Source organism: Myiozetetes cayanensis, unplaced genomic scaffold (assembly GCF_022539395.1).
Source record: "Myiozetetes cayanensis isolate MyiCay16 unplaced genomic scaffold, myiCay2020 scf23, whole genome shotgun sequence".
Taxonomy (NCBI): Eukaryota; Metazoa; Chordata; class Aves; order Passeriformes; family Tyrannidae; genus Myiozetetes; species Myiozetetes cayanensis.
Genome location: NW_026087445.1, coordinates 3,218,155 through 3,238,647, shown reverse-complemented (window position 1 = coordinate 3,238,647; position 20,493 = coordinate 3,218,155). Strand labels below are relative to the sequence as shown.

General features: G+C 50.3%; 1 protein-coding gene across 1 annotated transcript in view; it reads left to right on the top strand.

Annotated features, from left to right (window-relative positions):
- ASTN2 (astrotactin 2) overlaps positions 1-20,493 on the top strand; it is a 314,924-nt gene that overhangs the window by 63,375 nt on the left and 231,056 nt on the right. The window contains exon 3 of the mRNA XM_050319770.1: positions 16,136-16,520. Within this exon, the coding sequence (XP_050175727.1) occupies positions 16,136-16,520 (385 nt within the window). The remainder of the gene's footprint in view (positions 1-16,135; positions 16,521-20,493) is intronic.

The window sequence follows — 20,493 nt, the reverse complement described above, 5'->3', positions numbered from 1 at the left end:
TGGCTGTGTCACAGAGCTTCGTCTCTGCTTCTGCTGTCACCTCTCGAGAGAGGAACAGGAAGGGCTCAGCTTTGCTGTGTCCCCTGGAAATTCAGGCTTCAGCTCTGCACATGCCCTGCGGTTCTGCATCCCCCCTGGCACTCCAACCTTCACACCAAATATAAATTGCTCTTTAAATGTCTCCAACGACTCTCTGTAGGTGGATTTTAGTGCTCAAGTGCTGCGGGCAGAGCACAGGCATCACAGCTGATCCGCTCTGCTGACCCCAAACAATCCCAGAAAGGGCTCCTGCGCCTTGTGCTGTGGAGCTCTTGGCATCCTATCTGGCTTTGCCTGTGGATGAGGATGATTAACCTTCCCTGGAGGGCTAAGCACCACCAGGGCATGTTGCTGAGGCTCAGCAAGGATGGGCTGCTGCCACCAGTGTCACTCCTTCTGTGGGCCCTCAGAGGTGGCACATGCGTCAGAAAACACAAGCTCTGCAGAGCAGCCTCGGGCGTTGAAGTCTGTCCCCTTCATCCTAACAGCAGCTACCTCGGGAAATAGAAGAGGAAAATTCCACTTCTACAGCAATGTAACTTGGGGCTTGTATTATTTTTTTTTTAAAGGCTCTGTCAGGCTCCTGCTCTCTCCCCCTCCTCGTGCTACGCAGACGGCTCTGAAGCAGAAGTGATATTTTCTGCCAATGCAATGATTAGCCTTTCTGCTAATGACCCACGAACAGTGTCCAAAATAAATGAGCCCAACCTGCTCATCTTATTAGCCAAATGATTGCATAGAAGGAGGAAATATCTGCAGAAACAGCTTAGGCAGCTGGAATTCGGAAGCGTGGTGGTGTCACTGCTCAAAGTATGGAGAGGAGCCATATGTCTTCAAAAAGCCAGTTCTCTCCAGAGCAGGGAGAGCCCCTGTGTGTTATTGGAGTGACTCTGCTCACCCTCTGCTCCCCTTTTTGTGAGGTGACTGTGCAGGGCCGGAGGTGTGGCTGTTCCCAAGCTCTGCTGATTCACAGGGCTGAGTGGCTGGGGGTGAGCAGATATTTCTCTTTCTGTCTTCCTTGCCTGGTTTGTGGCTTCCCACATCCTTTAGATGACAAGCAGCAGCACTGGAGTGTTGGTCAGGAGAGCAGCTGATGCCATAACTGGTACTAAGCTGTTCCTCAGGAGTTGTTCTTGTGTCCTTCAGCCTCTTCCCAGTGCACTTGGCAAGGTTGTTTCACGAGGGGAGGGACGAGGAGCACAAAAGGAAGAGGTGGAAGTACAGGGGGGTTTCTGCACATGGTGAGGTTGAAATAAAAGAAGAGCTCACTTTGGGAGCAGGCTTTGTTTAAAGGTAGGAGAGAAATAGGGTTGACTGCAGGAGAAGGGTGCAGCATGAGAAGTAGGAAATATAAGGAGAAGCTGGGGGGCTGTGTGTGAAACCCCTCATGATTTTCAGATCAGCTTGACCTTCTCTGAAGGGTGAACTCTCATTGAAAGATGGGTTGTTTCCCCAGTCACTGCATGTGTGTCTCAGTAGATCTCTTGCCAACTAAAAGACCTGAGCCTGAGTGGGGTGACAGTGGTGTGGCTGCCCTGGAGAAGGGCTCTGGGGGCTGAGACAAGCCCTGAATACTTGACCACCCGGTATCTTTGTAGCTGTGTCACATCAGAGGATGTGTGCAAGCTCATGTCTTGTGTGACAGCAGAGAAAAACACCCTCATTCCTCTTGTCCCCTCGGGCAAGGGCATCTGGAGACCTGGCTCAGGATGCACCAGCCCTAAAAATTGCTGAGGAGGACGAAGTCATCCCCTTCCAGCACCCTGTGCACACGCCATATGCTTCCCTGACCTTCTCCACAGCACAGCTGATGTGCCTGCTCCTTGTTCAGCATCTCAGCTCGTGGGGTCCCATCAGACCCTCGGCACTGAGGATCTGTGTGTCCCACTGAGACCCATCAGCAGCTGACATATGACCAAAACCACTTCATGATGCTTTATGAATGAGTGTGTGCATGGATATCTATGAAATATCAACTCTATATAGGTATGTGGGTATTTATTTTTTACTGAGCTGGGATGCCAAGGGTGTCATGTACAGAAATAAGAACCACGACTTTAATTTTGAATTTAACTACATTCATATGCAGCTAGTTCATTACTCTTTTCTGTTTTATGCAGACAAATTCTGCCTTGGACTTCTTTCTTCCTCTCCTAATTAGTAGGGAAATTGCTAATTGTGCGAGTTTTTTTCTGGGAAGTTACAGGTTTAAACGATTATCTGTGCTGGAAAACATCCTGACAGTGCAAGTGTTGAAAACTGGAACATGAAGTGGGTGAGCCAATGACCCTGGCTATCCTTGCACTCTCCTCAGTGTTTTTGATTGCACTGAACCTCCTGGAACGATTCCCTGGGGCCTGGGGCTGGGATGTGGGTGAGGGCTGGGTGTGGATGGAAGGTTCACCTGCATGCCCCCGGGCTGTGTGAGTGCAGCCCCGCTAATTTTTCACTGCCACTTTCTTAAACAGGTTTTTCAGGTTAAGGCTGAAGTGGTTTGGTTGTGGAAGGCTGTGGTGTGTTGTGCCTGCAGGGTGGGTTTTGTTTATTTGGATTTTTTGTTTGTTTGTTTTGGGGTTTTTTTTGGAGTGGGGAAGTTGTTTTTTCAGTACCCCAACCCTTCCACTGGTGCCAACCCTGTCGATGGCACTGCCATTCGTTGGGATACTCCAGGGAGCACTGCCTTTCTGCAGGGCTTTGCAGGATGAAGATCGCTTTTCCGTAGGGTGTGTGGAGTGGAAGCGATCTGGAGAGGTCATTAAATCCATGTCTCTGCCCTCCAGCAGGATCAATAACCCTTTGTCACCAGTGATGGATGTTTCTCTGGCCTGTTCTGCAAGACTTCCCAGTGCCTGTGGGCAGTTGTTCCAGCCTGCCCTGTCTGACATGGATCGGGGCTTGGACTGCGGCTGACCCGGGGACGAGCAGCCCCACCAGTGCTCTGCCCTCTGCCCAGCTTTGTGACAGCCAAGGATTTCAGATAACTTCTGCAATGTTTGGACTGAATAAAATGAGCAGGAGGTTTGAAGTGATTGATGGAAACCCTTTTTCTCCTGTAAACGTTTTGCTCTGAGGGTTTCGCTGCAGGTCCCCAGCCCCTGGCAGTGAGCAGGAGTGCAGGGCTTGGCATCCCCCCAGGGCTGCGTGGGTGGAGGGCTACAGCACCACACCCCATAGGGGAGGGGTCTAAGCACTTTATTTCTCTTTTCAAGCTGAACAGTGGGACATGCCTGTGTTCCACGTTGCCACTTGTCCCTTCAGGGACAGGATGTTTGGTGCCTGAGGCAGGGACATGGATTGCTGTGGCAGTTGCTGAGATTCTCAGTTGTTCTGGGATTTCCTTTCCTAGGTCTCCTGTTTGGTTTGTGCAAGAGATGTTCATCCTCTGGTTTTAAAACACACCCCCTTGTCTGGCTTGTGTGAGGGCACCTTGTCTTAGATCAGTAACTCTGCTCTTCTGCACTTCTCAGCACACCCTACTGCATTTATCCTTGGATTTATGCATTTATTCTCGTCCCACTCCCACGAAACAGGGGAAGGGCTGTTCCTGAGTTGCCAAAGTGACCCTGGGATGTAGGGATTGATTGATTTTTAGGCTAGACAGAGCTGTGGCAGAAGCTGGGAACTGAACACAGTGTGACCACAGCCGTGCAGTGCCGTGAGCCCCCAGCTGTGCCAGGGTGAGCAGGAAGGTGTGAGCTTTGGAAGTGCTTTGGGAGCTGCTGTGTAGGACAGCATAACTGTCTGTGGCAGAAGATAATGTGGTACAGTTCACTGTTAATAGAGCATCACTGAAATGCAGGAGGAGGAAGAGGAAAACAAGGGTGGAAATGAGGAGCTGTGGGAAACTATCCTCTGCTAAATCTGGCAAGACCCACCCATGGTGGGCACAAGGTGCTGTGGCTTAGAGCTCTGTGGCAAATTTTCATGGCACAGCCCTGCCTGCTGCTGACCTCCATCCATCCTCTTTGGGGCTGCACCCACACTTTAAATACCCAAAGTGTGTGTTAAACCCCCTCTTTGCAGACTGGCCTTGTTCCATGGTGAGTGTTTGTGGGCCAGGCTGGGACACAGTCACTGAGTGTGTACTCACCTGGTGCTCTTGGGACAGACATTTCCTTTCCACTGGTGTGGAAAGCCTGGCCAAGAGCCCCTGAGGGAGGCTGGGATGGGGCTGGAGCAGGATCCATGCCTCTCTAGCTCCAAGTGAAGCTCCTGGTGAACAGCATCCTGGTGCTGCATGTCCTTGCCCAGGTGGTGGCTTAGCAAAGAGCTCAGCAGCTTCCTTGTCCTCTCGGGTGCTGCTCTGCTGTGGTGGTATGTGGAGCACTGATTTCACCAGATCTCACATGCAGGGTGCTCCCCAGTCATGGACTGGAAGGTTGCCTTCACCTCGGTCTTCTCCACATTAACTGTGTCCTGGGCTCCCTGAGCTGGGGGCTTGTCCAAGCCATGGACCAGAAAGGCTGAACCACCAAGTTTCCAGGGCTCTGTCTGTACAACATTGCAGGGACTCGGCTCTTTTTTGGCTTCCTTTGTTCTGTGGGACGTGACTCTGCTGTGAGGAAAGCCTGAAAGAAGGTCAAGTGTTGAGGACAACAGCTGAATGCCTGGGGACCAGGAGGCTTTTGGCTTGGAGCAAGGGGAGGGTTTGGAAGATGGAGGAGTTCATGCAGATCAGTGCTGTCTCTTGAAGGATGCTCCTCTCCACCTGGCAGCTCTCTCCTCACCTTCTCCTTGCCACCCAGGAGATCCTCTCCGGGAGCACAAGGCTGGGATCTTCATCTCCCATTCATGCTTTGCCCTCAGGCAAAGCTGTTTCTTCTGCAGGAGGCTGGGGCTCCTCTGAAGACAGGAGTGTTGCATAAGCTGGGTTTAATTTAGATTAGATGTGAACTCAGGCCAGCCTGCAGGACAGGCACCATATCAGGGAGAGCTGTGATGGAGCTGGGTGGAAGGTTGTTTTCCTGCCTCCTACAAGCTAAAAACAAACTGGTGGGGGATGCATGTGCATGGTGGGGGCAGTGAGCAAAGCAAAGCTCAATGCCCACTGCCTGCACCAGGAGCAGCAAACAAGGAATGGAAAGGAGCTCTGTGAGCCCAAAGGCGTGGGCAGAAGGGCTTTATTAGCTCCATTTGAAACATTTTGTCTCAATTCCCATTTAGCTGTGGAATCTTAACTGTATTTTAGCTTTTAATTTAGATTTTCAAAACAGACCTGTCAAATTAGTAAAAGGAAATTTGATTAGAAAATGGCAGCAGGATTGAGGTCTTTGTTTTTCCCTGCGCACAATTTGGCTTGGAGTTCTCTCTTAACCAAAAATACCCCATTGGAAAGTGGGTTTTAATCAGTGCTTTCCAACTGTGGAAAAGAAACCCATAGGGAACAGAGCTGGAAAATTCCTGCCACCAGCTCCCTACCTGGTGGTTGCCTTTCACCTGGGACCTGGAGAGACAGGCTGTGGTGACATAGAAGGATGAGGAAAGTAGCTAAGCAGTGGAGTTAAACACTGGCTAATTCCTGCCAGGGGAGGGGAGAGGGCTGGAGAGCTGGGAACTGCCATCCCAGCTGACGCACAGAGAGGTATGAGGGATGTTTTGGGGCTGGGGGGGGGGGGCAGCTTTCCTTGCACAGAGCCCCGTTTGAAGCCTGGGAGCGGTCAGGGGGTGTCAGGCTGGCTCCGAAGTGTCCATCCTCTCCCGGTCCCTGCCTCCTGCCAGCGGTGGCTGGAGCCGCTCCCCAATTACTCCCAGATGCTGCAATTCAGGCTCGAGACACCGTGTCAAAAACCTGACGGCGGCGGTGGCGTGTGCGCGGGGACGGGAGGGGGTTATTAGCCTGTTATTATCCATTTACCCAGATATCCCGGCTAATCAGCTTTCAGATGGGGAGAATTAATTGGTTTCGATTGGAGCACCAGGCACGTTTAATTGAAATGAATTCGCTTCCAAGCGGGCACTTTCTCAGCCTGGGGAGGGGAGGGGCTGCAGCCGGACCCTCCCGGGCTGTAATAGCCGTGCCTGTGCCATCCTCGCTCCATCTGGGAAGGCGTTCTTGTTTCTCCATCCGTTCCCAGATGCACTCCAAACTCTCAGCTTACAGCTGGGATGGGGACTGTGAGCCCCAGGTTGTCTCAGCCCCTTGTAGCGGTACCGGGGAGCTTGGCAGGTCGTCGAGGTGGCACCCAGGTGGCATCACTGCCATGCTTGCTGCTGCCTTCCCTGCTTTGCTCTGTTGTCTTTGATGTCCTGCATCCATACAGGAAAAAGAATGGACTTGAACTGCAGGTGCTTTGGGATGGGGGCTGTCCCCTGAACGTTCAGAGCTCTCCGGAGCTGGGGGTGCCAAGGGCCCTTTTGTGGATGCAAACTCGGCTTTTCCCCTCCCAGCAGAGCCCTGTGCTCCCTCTTCTCTCCATAAGGAAATTGCTGGTCTTCAAAGAATAAGAAAAAAAAACAAAATCTGGTGCATTCCTGTTCTTTTAAAATCCCAGCTTTTGATTGATACAGCAGGGGAGGGCTGGGCGACCGAGGAGCAGGGTTTTGGTGAGACAACTTAGCTGTGCAATGGAACAGAAAGATTTCGTGGACCCACGGGATTGTAAGCAGTGGATGTATAAGCAATGAGTGTGGGAGCTCTCCAGCAGGAAAACCCGTCCCCGTGGGTTTTGCTTTTCCTCTATGCAGAGCCCTGAGGTGGTTTGGAGGCATCCCGTGGAGAGCTGGGTAAGGGAATTCTGTTCTTGGGCAGGGAGATGAGAAAGCTCTGAAACACCTGATAAATTTTATCTGTGTGCGAGGTTCCAGGGAAGTTAATGGGAGTTAAGTGTGTGGTTAAGTGCTGTACTTAACTGGGCTCTTAATAGCCTGCTGGGAATAGCTGTGGTGTTTTGGGAGAGGAGGCTTGTGGAGTTGCTGCGCTCTTGGATCTTTTCCTTAAATCGAAGTCTTGGATCTGTCTGCTCTGTGATGCATGGGGAAGAGAAGTGCATCTCTCAAATTGCTTATAGGATTATATGAGCAAGTTGAGAAAACTTTGGGGTTTGTTGCAGTTTTGTTTGTTTATATGTTTTGGTTTTTTTTAAATCTGTTTGTTTGGGCTCCCCCCTAGTTGTTCCTTCTGGTATGTGATGCCTCAGGTACCAGTGGAGGCTCCTTTCCGGGGCATGGAGGGCTGTGGTGTGTTACTCCTGTAGTGTGAGTTACAATGCCAAAATTCTAAAGTACCTTCAGATGCCAAACCCCACGTAGACACGTGCTCGGAGCATTTTCCCCTGATATTGTGTTTTTCCTCTCCCCCTGGAAAGCTGGGGTTTGTGTAGCTCCTTTTCAGAAAGACGTTCATTATGCTGAAATATTTGCACTTTAAATATGGTGAGGCGGGGTTATTTATTGGGGTTTTTTTGTTTTGGTTTTTTTTTTGTTTTTACACAATAGGCTGGATTGTTCAGAAAGTAGCTACCTGGTCTGGGCTCAGCAATAAACCTTTAGAAAGAACCCCACCACCAACAAAGTGAGTTATTTTCCTCCATTCCTGCATGCACAATAGCACCTTCCCATTGTCTCCTCACTCCAGAATTGTTTGAGATGTCCATAAATAAACCCTAAACCCCTTTTCCAGTCTCTCACTTCTCTTCACCCTGGGTAGAGCAGCAGCACACACCAGTGCAGAGGAGACTCGGTCCATCAGTGGGGCTTGGAGGTGTTGGGCAACTCCAAAAAGTCCCCACTCCTTAATGCTGTGGTGAATTTTTCCACCTTTGCCACGTATTCTGGACAACTGGCCAAGGCCTGGCAGCCCCCAGGAAGGGGCTGGTTAATTGTGCAGAGCGGGTGTTGTACCGTGTCGCTCTCCCGTGCTGGGGAGCTGGAGGCACAATGTGGATTGTGTTCGTGTTCCCTCACCCGGAGATGTGCATCTCTTATTAGATTAATTTTTTTCCTAATATATGCAGAGTATACAGTGGGAACAGCATTAATTCGCACTAATGGTTGTGAGATCCACTGAGAATTAACTGCATTTTTTTTTTGTAAATTAGTGAGGAAGCGGATAAACACAATTATTAAAAAAACAAGCAAAGGTACTTTTGCAACAGCAGTACGTGTTTGTCATTTATTTGACAAGTGTTCTTTACTTTTAATTATATTTCATCACTTCATTGCAAATGCTTTGCTGGTGGATGTTGTAATAATCCTCCTACTTTGAGACCTCACCTTAGCATTTGTTAAACCTTTGTTTGGAAGAGGTGAGAGGGAGCTGGGGGTAGGTCAGGGATCCTGCAGTGGCTGGGATTTTGGGAGGCTCCATGGTAAATGCCTTCCATCCCTGGGAGTGTTCAAGGCCAGGCTGGATGGGGGTCTGAGCAACCTGGGATAGTGGAAGGTGTCCCTGCCCTTGGCAGAGTGTTGGAACGAGATGAGCTTTAAAGTCCCTTCCAACCCAAACCGTTCTGTGATTCTGTGACCTGTTCTTTTGGGGGACACTGATTGGAGATGCTGAGCTTTCACTCAGGAGGTTTGGAATCAGCCTGAAGCATAGGCTCCTAAAAGATGTGCAGCATCTTTGAATTTTATCCCTATTTTTTTCCTTTTTTTTTTTTTTTTTAAATTGAGAATGGAGCTGCATCCCTCCCTCATCGTGCCACTTCCACACCCCTTTCACTGTGATAACCCTGTGCTGCTCTGCCCGTGAGGTCCATCTGACCACCAGGTTGGCTTTTTAATCCGATGCTGAAGTGAGTATTCTGTGGGTTTTTTTCTGGAGGCACCAGCTTGGGCAGAAGCTGTTTGTGACTGTGCTGAGGACGGTGCAGAGAGATACACAGGTACTGTGTGTCACTGAGCCGAGCAGGATGAACCCGTTCAGTTTAGCTCAGAGGGAGGAGGGGTGGGGTTCAGTAACTGGAACTTCTTGTGAATAATAAAAAAAAAAAAAAGCTGTTGTTTCAGTCTCGGCTTCACACTTGCAGGCTGCCCACATTAGGGAAACATGAGCATGAGCACACGAGACCTTATGAATTTTAAAAATCTTCCCTCTCTGAGGGCAAGCTCCAGGTTAGCAGGTCAGCCCATTCAGGTGAACCATTTAGCAGGCATTAAAATCACAATTTATGCAATCTGCGCCCGGGCTTTAAAAAGAGCCAGCAATCAGGTGCTTAATAAAATCACCTCCAGCCCTCCTCTTTCAGCTCGCTACAAATAAATGCCTTTTTCTTTCACATCATAAAAATGGATTAGGAGTCATTTTGAATTGTTAGCCTAGCAAGATGTGCAGCTCGGGATACGCAGGCATGTTGGTTGTGATTGAAGGTTGTGTGTTTTGGTGCTTGCACACAGCCAGCACCTGGGAGACCTTTCAAATAAACATTTACTGGAACATCACATCGCATGTCTGAGCAGCGCAGAAAGGCTGACTGGCAGGTTCACTCCTTCCTTTGTTTCCCTTCTTGGATGAAACAGCAAAACAAAACTGAGCGTGGTTTAAAAAAGAAAAAAAAAATTATATGGAAATGTGACTTTTTGTCTGAATTGATATATTTTTATTTTATTTCTTTTTTAACGTGGAAGAGTCAGGTTTTAAAGTTATGGTTCCCACAGCAACTGTAACTCTCATTGCTTGTGTGTGTGTTATACTTTATAGGACTGTATATGCTATTAAATTTATGCCCCCTGTGTGTATATATGGCATGACAGGAGAATCTGCACAGGCTGGATGGAGAGATCCTGTGAGAATCCTTCCTCTTAAACCCTTGGACCTCATCCTACATTCCTTGCACCACTACAAACCCATTCAGAGAGGGTGGTTCATGGGTGCTGTCACCTCTGGGCAGGGTCTGGTGACACAGCTGTGATAACAACACCACCAGAAGACAGTGCCCCGTCATCTCTGGAGCTCAGAGATGTTGTGAGCCGTGGAAAGAGGGGAAAAAAAGGTGTGATACAGTTCTCTTTGGGCAATTCAGGGAGCCATCCCTGCTCAGCAAAGCACTGAGGCGTGTGCTACGGGCTCATGGACTGTAATGGGAATTAAACATATATTTAAAGTTAAGTGTGTGGTTAAGCACCTTGGTGAAGCGGTGCTTGAATGGGGATTTAAAGCATACAGGGAGAAAATGTTGTATTTTTTAGTAGATTTGCCCTGTATCGTGACTGTCTCTTATGGAGAGAGGTGGGGTTGAGTGGTTTGGATAGCAGAACTGGATCCAGATCTCTTTGGAGAATATATATGTATATATTTTAACCCTGGTGTTTGTCTCTTCCTCCCTAGCCCTCATGCTGTCTGTCTGTCTGTCCTTGGCTCACCTGCCAGTGGGCTCATTCCTGACCCTGTGGTGGTGTGGGGGTACAGGCTGTCCGAGGGTGGCTGTGATTCAAGGACAGGGGTGGGCACTGTGTCCTCCAGACAAGCTGCCTGCTCCTAGGGAGGGCAGTTGGCAGGACCCCCGTGCCCCCGAGGTGTGCCAGCACTGCTCCATGTTTTGGGCAGGTGATCTCCAATGTTTGTCCCAGCTCTCTTGGGAATGTGGTGCTTTTTGCCATTATGCTGCTTCTTGAACGATCCCTGGCTCCAAGTCAGGCTCCCAGCTTCTCGTGCCATCCATGCAGGAAGAGAGTAATCATTCTTCCATCCCTGGTTTACATTGTCACATCCCTTCTGCTGGCAGAGCCCTGTGAGGACCGAGCAGGCTTGGTCAGGTCTGTGCCCGCAGGAGCATCTCCTGAGATGGGATTCAGCACCTTCCTGAATTCCAAGTGCTTTTCCTTTGCTTCTGTCCCTGAGGAGCCCTGCAGTCCTGTTGTAGGAGGCGTGAGTGCTGCTTGAAAAGTCTGTTCCCAAAGCCCTGTTTCTCTCCTGTCCTCTCCCTCCTTGCATGCCTTTCCTTGGCTCCGATTACTCCTCCCTGCCCTCGCGTGCAGCGTGCCTGAGTGGCTGGGGTGTTCTGGAACCTCTTTCCTCTGCCTGTCTCCTCTTATTATAAGGCTGAAGGGATGCTGGTATTTATGGGATGTTTTCTGCCTTCTTAGACTTGGTTGTGATGGGCCTGTGTGTACAGACAGGAGAAGGGGAGGATGGAGGGGCAGGCAGAGGTGCTGTGGCTGCAGAAACCTTGATTTTGCAGGAAACAACCAAAACTGCCCTATTGCAGAGGGAATCTGGTGTTATCCCTGCTCTAGGGAAGAGCACAGTGTAGCATCCTTTCCCCAGCCCTGCTCTTTCTCTAAAGCTGGAGGAATCACATCTAGGTAGGTCTTGTGTCCTGGGAGGATGAGGAAGTGGCAGGATGGAGGGAAGGTCAGGATAAACAGCAGTGCTCAGGAGAGGGATGACTGAGATGTCTGCAGAGATCAGCCTTATTTTTTCATCATTAGTGATTGGAAAGAAGTGGCAAAGAGTATGTTAATTAGGATTTGCAGAAGGAATATTTAAATGAGAGGTGCAGCAGAGAGAGAAAGAGCAAGAAGGCACAGGAGTCCTGTGGGGAAGCTGGGTATAGTGTGAGGTTTAAAGTGGAATGGGAAAAAGCAGATGCTGTGCAACCCAACATGTTAAATGGGATACTGTACTTCCAAAGTCATCCCAAATGCAGTTTCACTGGGGTTTGGGTATTGGGGTCCTGGCCTGGACCTGCTGGCAGAGCTGGGAGGGAGAGGATGGCAAGGTCTGGGGCTGCCCACTGACAAATCTGTGGGTGTCTTCTCTGAGTGTGGCTGCAGCTGAGAAAATTGATGGATTGATTGCCTGTTAGACACTGCTCTCCTGACTGATACAAATGATCCCAGCTCTGTTCCTGGTTGTGTTTTGCCCTGGGACATGGCTTTGGAGGGTCTGTGCTCGGGAGCAAGGCTCTGCCTGCTGAAATGGCGTTTATAGGGGCTCTGTGCTGCCCTTGGCCATTGGTTTAGGTTCAATTAATTAGAAATCCGTCAGCTCAAATTACTGTGTAGCTAAAACCCAGTACAGGTGTTTGCTACACCTGCTCGTTGAGTGTGCTGATAGCCCTCAGCACTGGCAGTGAGCAGCCAGGAGAGGTTTTTATCCTGAGCCTACTGAGTCCTGTCCTGCCCCTTGTCCCAGTTTGGGTCTGGAGGTTGGTCACTGCTGATGATGTCTCCCCCCTTGGCGTGCCATAACGTGGCTGTGCCTGACCTCCCCTTGCATCCAAGGTCTGGTGGTGCTTTGTCTCTCTGGGTCATCCGGGGTGGGATGAAATGCTTGAGGGAGAGGTAAGATGCTGTGGAGCTGAAATGTGGGCAAGCTAAAGCTGGGGTGAGTGGAATTTTGAGAAGGGACCCCAGGGTCATCTGCTCTGCCCTCAGAGCCACACAGGGTGCAAGAATGCCCTGAGGCTTTTATTTCTCATTTGAAATACAGCACAACTTTTCGAAAAGCATCCAGGCTTGATTTATTAAAAAAAAATAAGAAAAAAAAATTGACAGTGATGGATAATCCACTACACCCCTTGGTAAATGTCCTAGTGTTTAATTACCTTCATGGCCAAAAAGGAAAGAAAGGAAAAGTACACAGTGTGAAGAGCCTCAAGGGTTGTGTAGTTACTGCTGTCAGGAAAGAAATTGGGATGTTTTTTCCCGTTAGGATGTAACCTTGTCCCTGTTTGAAAGAAGCGGCAGAAGGGGCTCAGGGTAGCACAGGCTGAGTGCTGTGCTGTTCAGCCCAGTTTTGCTTTGACCTGTGGAAGGGATGCTGTGGTGTAAGAGGTCTGCCCAGCCCAAATCATGTTCTCCTCCAGCCTGGGACCTTCTTTGACTTCAGCCCTTTTGGGTGGCAGCTGGAAGACAATCAGGGCTTGCTTTCTGAATGGCTGAGTTGCATTCAGTGTGATTACAAAGCTGCAGGGCTCCTATGAGGACCATGCCACATCCCCCAACTGTGGGGAGCAGAATTGACCAGGCAGAGCTGTAAAGGCCAGAGCCTGTTGTAGAGAAGTTTGTCCAGACCTCAGAGGAGCAGTGGAGCTCCCTTGTCTCTCACTGCTTTGGTAGGGCAGGGTGGTGGTTGTGTTTGAAGCAGCACATGCGTCCTCTTGCTGCTCAAAAATTGCTCAGCATCTTGGACAGATGCCCAAAGAGTGATCACCCTCCAATCCAACAGCTTGGCAGCTTTCATAATTTATGTGAGGGCCCAGCCTCTTGGGCTTCAAAGTGGCCTCTCCCGTCCGTTTTCCTTCTGTGCTTCACGTAAGTCCCAGTCTTGCTGCTCTCCAGCTTCAGCTGAGGTTTGCTGTGGTGCCACAAGCCCTGCAGTTCTTCACACACGTGGGTTGTCCCCACCAGACCTCTTCTCCCCCATCCTCCCTCTCCCATCCGTTGTGTGGGTCTCAGCAACTCTCTGGTGCCGGTGGCTCCTGCTTGGCTGGCCCAGGGCAGGCAGGAGCGCGGTGGGAAGGACATTACGTGGGAGAATATGCATGTTCACAGCTCAGAGGATTAAAGGCCCATGTTCTTATCACTGCAGAACAGAGTATTATAAATCCAGCCTTAGAATACCAAATCCCCGCGCGGCTCGGCCATTGTTTGGGAATATTAAAAAGCTTGGAGACAGAAATAATCAGTTTCCGAATGACACATTGTCAAATAAAACATTTCTCATATTATCCCTTCTTTCCCCTTTCTCTCTACCGCTCCCTCAGTTGGATAATTTAACATGAAAAATAGATTAAAATGAGGCTGGCTTCAATGCCTCCTAAGTTTGACTCTTTTCTTTTTTTTTCTCTTTTTTTTCCCCTCCCTTTTCCCTGGGAAGCTCTCCCGGCGTGTGTGGCGTGGTTAAACAAGCAGCTGCCGGCGCGGGGTCGGGGACGAAAGGAGCATGTTGAAAGTGAGCTGCCTGTGATGAGCCCATGGTGCTCTCCAGAGGGGCTGGTACGGGCACCCCCAGCCTTTCCCAGGCAGAAGGGGGCTGTTGTCTCGCTGGCTGGCACAGCAGAGGTCTGTGGTTTGTCCCCAAAGGATGTGGGAGCTGCAGTTGGGGCGGGCTGGGAGCCCTTCCCTGTTGTTCTTGAATTGGAGGGGGAATGGTGCACTGGTATCCTCTGTGCCTTTATGCCTTTTGGTAGTTCCTCCCAAACAGAGAGATGTTTAATTTCACGTGCTGACAGGTTTATCTGCTCTGAGCGGTTTCCCAGGGGCAGACACAAGGTGAGCCCAGCCAGGCTGGTTCACAGCCCCCAGCCCTGCCATGGGTGCCCAGACCCCTTCTCCGGGTCTAGCTGGCACAGCTGCTCCTCCTGTAAGACTTTCTCAGTCTTCCTGACCTTTTCCAAGCATCTGGGTTGACTCCAGTTGTGGTTTTCCATGCAGGGCGAGTGCTCATGGGTGCAGAGTGCTCTGCCCTGCTCTGCAATCACTTCATAGTGGCAGAGCATCATCAGGCACTGTGCAGACCCAAAGAAACATGTGTCTTCTCTCCCAGGTTGAGGTGTTCATGCTGGTTCTTGCTTCTGAGCATGGAAGGCCATGATGGGTCCTCATCCCACTGGTCTTTGAAGTGCTCTGGTGCTTCAGGGTATAAACCTGGGCTGCTCGCTACACCCTGCTGTTCTCCCCCACAGAGATGATCCTGGACAGCTCCTGGACACTGAGCCTTGCTTCTGTTAGTGACAATTATGGGGGAGAGAAAGGGATCCTGATGTGGGGGATGTTGGACTGAGCTCCCCTCTGTGGCAGGCTGGGGTGACACAGGGAAGTGTCTCCCCTCTGCTCCAGCTCCCGAGGCCTCTCCCCAGCGAACTCATCCCATGAGCTGTGGTTTTTGATGCCACCTCTTCACAGCTGATCCTGCTTAGGAGTCAGAGCATCGCTCTGGGTGCAGTCTGGTGCTTTGTATCGAATACAGAGGGAATATTTTCACGCCTCCGCTTTGCTGTTGCGCTCCGTGGAGCTCTGGGCTGTGGCATTCCCAGTGCTGAAGGAACGCCTGCCCTGCCCTGCCTGTTCACGTCGCTCTGCAAAGCCCTGGTCGCTCGTGCTGCTCCTGATTTACATGCCCTGCCTTGCTTGTCTGCCACGGGATAAAATTGCTGTGATGCTGCGGAGATTAAGAGGCTGGAAGCTGGCACAGGCACAGCTCCTGCGTGTGCGGGGCTCAATTTAACTTCCAGAGCAGCCAGAGGCAGGGCTGGCTCCCTGCAGTACTTCCTAGCCCAGATCCCTTGAGAGGAGATGCCACTTTCTCTGATATATATATAGATTATATATATATAGATATATATATAAATATATTTGGAGGTTGGGTTTTTTTGGATTTTTTTGTTTGTTTTTTTTAATGTTAATGTAGTTGAGAGCTGTGGTGAATAAAGGAGAAGGGGAAAGAGGAGAGCTTAACAGAGAAGGTCTTGGTCTGCAATACCTGGAGCTGTGCCCCCAGGACTGTAGTTGAAGTCTTGAAACCACAGGGAAGTCAGATCACAAATGAGGGAGCTGGGTTAACCATACCCTTGGGAGTGGTGCCTCCGTGGGGCCATTTGTTGCACCATCATTTATATAAAATGTTGTGTATCTCTGCTGAGGCTTTACTGCTCCTGTGTCCTGGCTGGGTTGTTTCAATGAATTTCTTTCTTCTAAGTGGCTGGATGCGATTGTCTCCTTCCCCATCTCCCCATGTGTAGGTGAGCAGGGGACCTGGGGGTCCCAAGAAGTGCATGGAAGGAATGAAGTTCCTGGGAGAATGAGCAGAGCTGAGCTGGGTGTGCTGTACTGTCCCCAGCTAAAGGCCACCTCTGGCATCCTGCTCCACGACCTCCAACCCCAGAGGTGGCTGCTCCATGAACCCACCTGTGTTGATGGAAGTGTGCTCTGAGACTTTACTCAGAGAGTGGTGAAGCGCTGCAACAGGTTGCTCAGAGAAACTGTGGCTTGTCCCGTTCCTGGAAGTGTTCAAGGCCAGGTTGGACAGGGATTGGAGCAACCTTGGATCATGGAAGGTGTCCCTGCCTATGACAGGTGGGGTGGAACAAGATGAGCTTTAAAGCCTCTTTGAACCCGAACCATTCCTTAATTCTCTAAACACTGCAGCATCTCATTACCCATCCCTGCACCCTTTGCATCTCCTGACCCCGTGCCCTTTTCTCTCCTCTTGCAGGGCGGGCTGATCGCGCTGCTCCTGCTCCTGCTGGTGTTCATGGTGGCCCTGTACGCCCAGCGGCGCTGGCACAAGCGCCGCCGCATCCCGCAGAAGAGCGCCAGCACCGAGGCCACCCACGAGATCCACTACATCCCCTCGGTGCTGCTGGGCCCCCAGGCCCGCGAGAGCTTCCGCAACTCGCGCCTCCAGGCCCACAACTCCGTCATCGGGGTGCCCATCCGAGAGACCCCCATCCTGGACGACTACGAGGACGAGGAGGAGGAGGAGACCCCGCGGCGGGCAGAGCCCAGCACCAGGGAGGATGAGTTTGGCAGCCAGGTGACACGGACCCTGGAGAGCCTGGGCCGGGGCGGGGAGGAGAAACCCGACTACGAAAAGAAAGGTTTGTGGCTTTTCCCTCTCTCCTTTTGCTGGGGAGCGGCGCGTTCCCCAGAGTGTTCCTGCTAATGCACACTTGATTGCCTGCATTTTTAAAAGTCTGTCTCTCAGAAGCCTCTACACCCACCTCTGCTTATTGAAATGTTATTATAAGCCATTTAATATTGTTCACCTGCAATGCACAGTAAAATGCATTTGAATAAACAAAAGCAAAGCACATTAGTGCCGATTGTCAGTGCCGCGAGTGACTCCAGCAGGAGCGAGGAAGGGATGTGGGATGTGCTGGCTCGCTCTGTGCAGGGAAAGGATCTCGGGGTGATGCTGAACCATCCTTCTCTTCTTGTGTGGGCTTCCCCATAAAGACTGAGTGGCCCCTGTTGGAGCACCCAACAGGGTGGCAGGGATGGGGACATGGATTCTTTTTGGCTCCAGGGAGCAGACTGAGCAACAGAGCCAGGGAGAGCCTAGATGATGCACTGTGTCTGGAAAGCAGCTCCCTGCCCTCATGATGGTCAGAAGTGGTGGCTGAGGTGGTGTTTCTTCCACCCTTAAAGTGCTCTTTACTCTTTCCCTTTTAAACAAGGTTATGATGATGGTGATGGTTATTGTTGCTTAAACAGATTCAGAGGTGCCCAGAGGTCAATCTGGCATCCTAATGTGCTGCTCTGAGCATTCCCTGTTGTCATCCCTTGGGGTACAGCTGGCTGTTAGCAGCCCATGGGTTTGAGAGATGTTTTCCCAACCCTCTGCTCAGTAAGAATGAACAAATGAAAGCCTTCATATATTGTAACTGAGCTACCTTCTTTATTCGTTCATATTATCATCTTTGTTTTGCTTTTCTATAAATTATTTAGAGTTGTGTGAGTGGGGAAGACAGCAGTAACTGCATTTCAGTACTCCTCAAAATATAATAGCAAACAAGATATAGAGCACAATATTAGACTATCTGAGGGCTTCAGGAATTGTTAATAAAAATCTTGCACAGGCTCCCAAGCCAGGGCTGCAAGCTGCCTGCAGGACCAGGGCTGCCTGGGCTGGGAGAGATGTTCACAAATGCTCCTACCAGCTCTGCTCGGGATGCTGTCAGGCTTTGCACCTTGGATCGAGGCAGGTTTTTGCCTTGCCTGGTCTTATAATTCCAAACTGTGCCAGTTCACCATATGTTTCCTCCCAGATTGGGCACTTTTCCCTCTTGGATGAGGCTCTGCTCAAGGAGCCAAGCTATGGTAGGCGCTCACTTACTCCTCTCTGCTGAATCTGGTTAGAGCCTGGATTGCCAAGAACAAGGTGGCTGAAGTTCAGGTCAGGAGTTTCTAGATTAGAAATATAAATATATGTGCTGTGGGCTTTCCACTCTGACCTGGTTTGCAGACATTTGGGAAATGTGGTGATCTGGGAGTGCTTTTACTCACCTGTTAGCAGCGGCTGCAGACAGATTCTCCATAGGGATGTGGCAGGTGGGGTGGAGAATCTGCATTTGGTGTGAGCAGGCATCATGTTCCTGGAGAGCCCCAAGGGCTGGAAACCAGTTCTGCTCAGGCATGGCTTTACAGCTGGATTGCAGATAGGTGCATTAAGGGAAGCCCAGCTGGAGCGTGGCTGCTGTGTGAGGATAGGGTCAGCCTTTTTCCAGTGCCCATCTGGAGCTGCCAGGTTTTGGTGTGATCACTGGGGATGGTGAGGAGCTGTGCCTGCGTCCCAGGGAGCCTATCAACTCCCATGGGAGAAGCTTTCCTTGCTGTTCTTGCTGTGTTGTGTTGTGATAAGGCATCAGCTGGGAGTTGTCAGCAGACTCCAAACGGTATCATCGCCGGGGCTGTCACCAGAGGCTCTTTCAAGTGTCACTTCCCAGCATTAATTACCAAGGATGGCAAATCCAATGAGGACGGAGCATTTCTGCTCACCCTCCACCTGCCTGTGCTTCAGCTTCCCCCCTGTGCTGGGCACTGATTGATTCAGGGTGCCAGGTTGTGCCAAGAGCGGGCACCTTCCCTCCCTGGGGGTTCGTGCACCCCACGCTCAGCAGATGCTGGCTCAGTTATCCTTTCCACGAGGAAGAGTGTGTTGGGTTTGTTATTTTTTTATTCCCCACTTCTAGATCCATCTGGTAAGGGAATGAGGCAGGGGATTGCACTGGATGGCTCTGTGACACGCAGCCCTGCAAAATGGGAGAGAAGTCCCTGCTCGGAGATTGAGCAGCACAAATATTTTGCAGATCACGGCTCAGCGAGCCAAACTTTCCTCCCCAGCTCAGGCAGCGCTCTGCAGCGATGCGGATGGGAGGGATGCTCCTGCCTGGTGCCAGAGCATCTGAAGTGAATCCCCATACAAACAAAACACGGGAGTGATGTGCTGAATAATGACATCCAGCAACAAGCGCGTCTGAGTGATAAAGTTAATGAAATTACAGGTTCTGACCTGATACCGGGCTCTGCTGTGGGGAGATAAACAGCAGGGCAAAGATGAGATGTTTATTTCTCCCTAGCTGCAGTTGTAATCTGGATGCGCTGTGCAGGGCCATTAACATTATTACTGTTATGCAAAATCATTTTTGACTTGGGGGAAAAAAAAAAAAGAAGGAAAGAAAGAAAAATCTCCCAACTGCCTAGAAAATGGAAAGCTGGCAAAATTAGAATTGCAGCAGGAGCACAAGCTGACCTGGTGACATTGCACAGAGCCCAGATGAATTTAGACAGAAGAAAAATCCAAGGCAGTTTAAGAAGAAAAGTAGAAAAGTAGTATTTTTTTTTTTTAATAATAGTAAAATGAAATGGACTGAGGCAGGAGGCGATAGCCAGACTGTCCTAATTGTACAGAAGGATCCCTTGAGCTGGGGTGGTGAGGGGGCTGTGCTGTCTCCTTGTGGGTTTGGGTTCTCTCTGGCAATCAGGTCTGCAGGAGGCTGTGTACCCTGTGTGTGTGTGTGGTGCCAAGTGGAGTCTGCTTGTGTGGGGTGTAATTTCTGGAGTCTGGGTTTTTGCTGGGGAGACCTCCATGTCCCAACTCAGCCCCTGTGTGCACACAGCATTCAGCAGTTACAGGGATTTGGGTAAATTCATGCAGGTGATGCCACTGTCCTCACTGCCTCTGTGCTCACTTCACTGGGTAGTTTCCAGTCAATGTTCCTGATGATTTCTGCTCTCCTGACTTTCCTGAGCAGATGGCCTCAAGCTCCATCCCTTTGGGAATTCTTCACTTGCTTTTCTCTTTTAACACACTTTGCTCTCATCCTTACCCACGTGGCTTCATCCTGTAGCAGCAGGAGCCCTGTTTTTCTGTCCATCAAGTGCTATTTGAGCAGCTTTGGCCCCCAGTCCATCACAGCATCCCCAGCTGGGATGTACTGTGTGCACAGAGATGGAGTTAGTAAATGAAGGCAAAGTCCAGCAAACCTGAAATATGGGACTACCCACAAGTTCCACAGTGAGAAGAGTTTGCCAAACCAAATCTCCTAAGGACCAGTGAGAAGCAGAACTTCTGCCTGGTTGAAAACTGAGGAGAAATTGGATGTCAGACTTGAAAATTGAGTATCTGCAATTCCAGTCCTGCAACAAAGGATCCATCTTTATTTCTCCGTTTCTTTCATGTTCAAAAAAAAAAAGAACTTTTCAAGCAGGTCTTTGTGCTGGCTTCACAGGCTCTGCAGTCTGGGTATGGCCACCAAGTCTAGACAGGAGACAGGACTTATTACCGATGCTTCCGATGATTAATACCCTGGGCATAACAAAGGTGTGGCTGTGCAGTCATCTTGATTTCCTGTCTCCTGGACTTTCCTCTTGCCTGCTGTGTTCGGTAAACCTCTGAAGTTTCTCTTACTTAATCCATGGATGCTTTTCTCTGTAGTGGCAGTGAGATGCTTTTGAGCACTCCTGAAAGATATTCTGGCACCTAGAGCACACCTGGAGGTGTAGATCCAGCTCTACTCTTGCCACTGGCTGCTCTGTAAACCTGGTCATGCCATTTAATGGTCTAGTCCT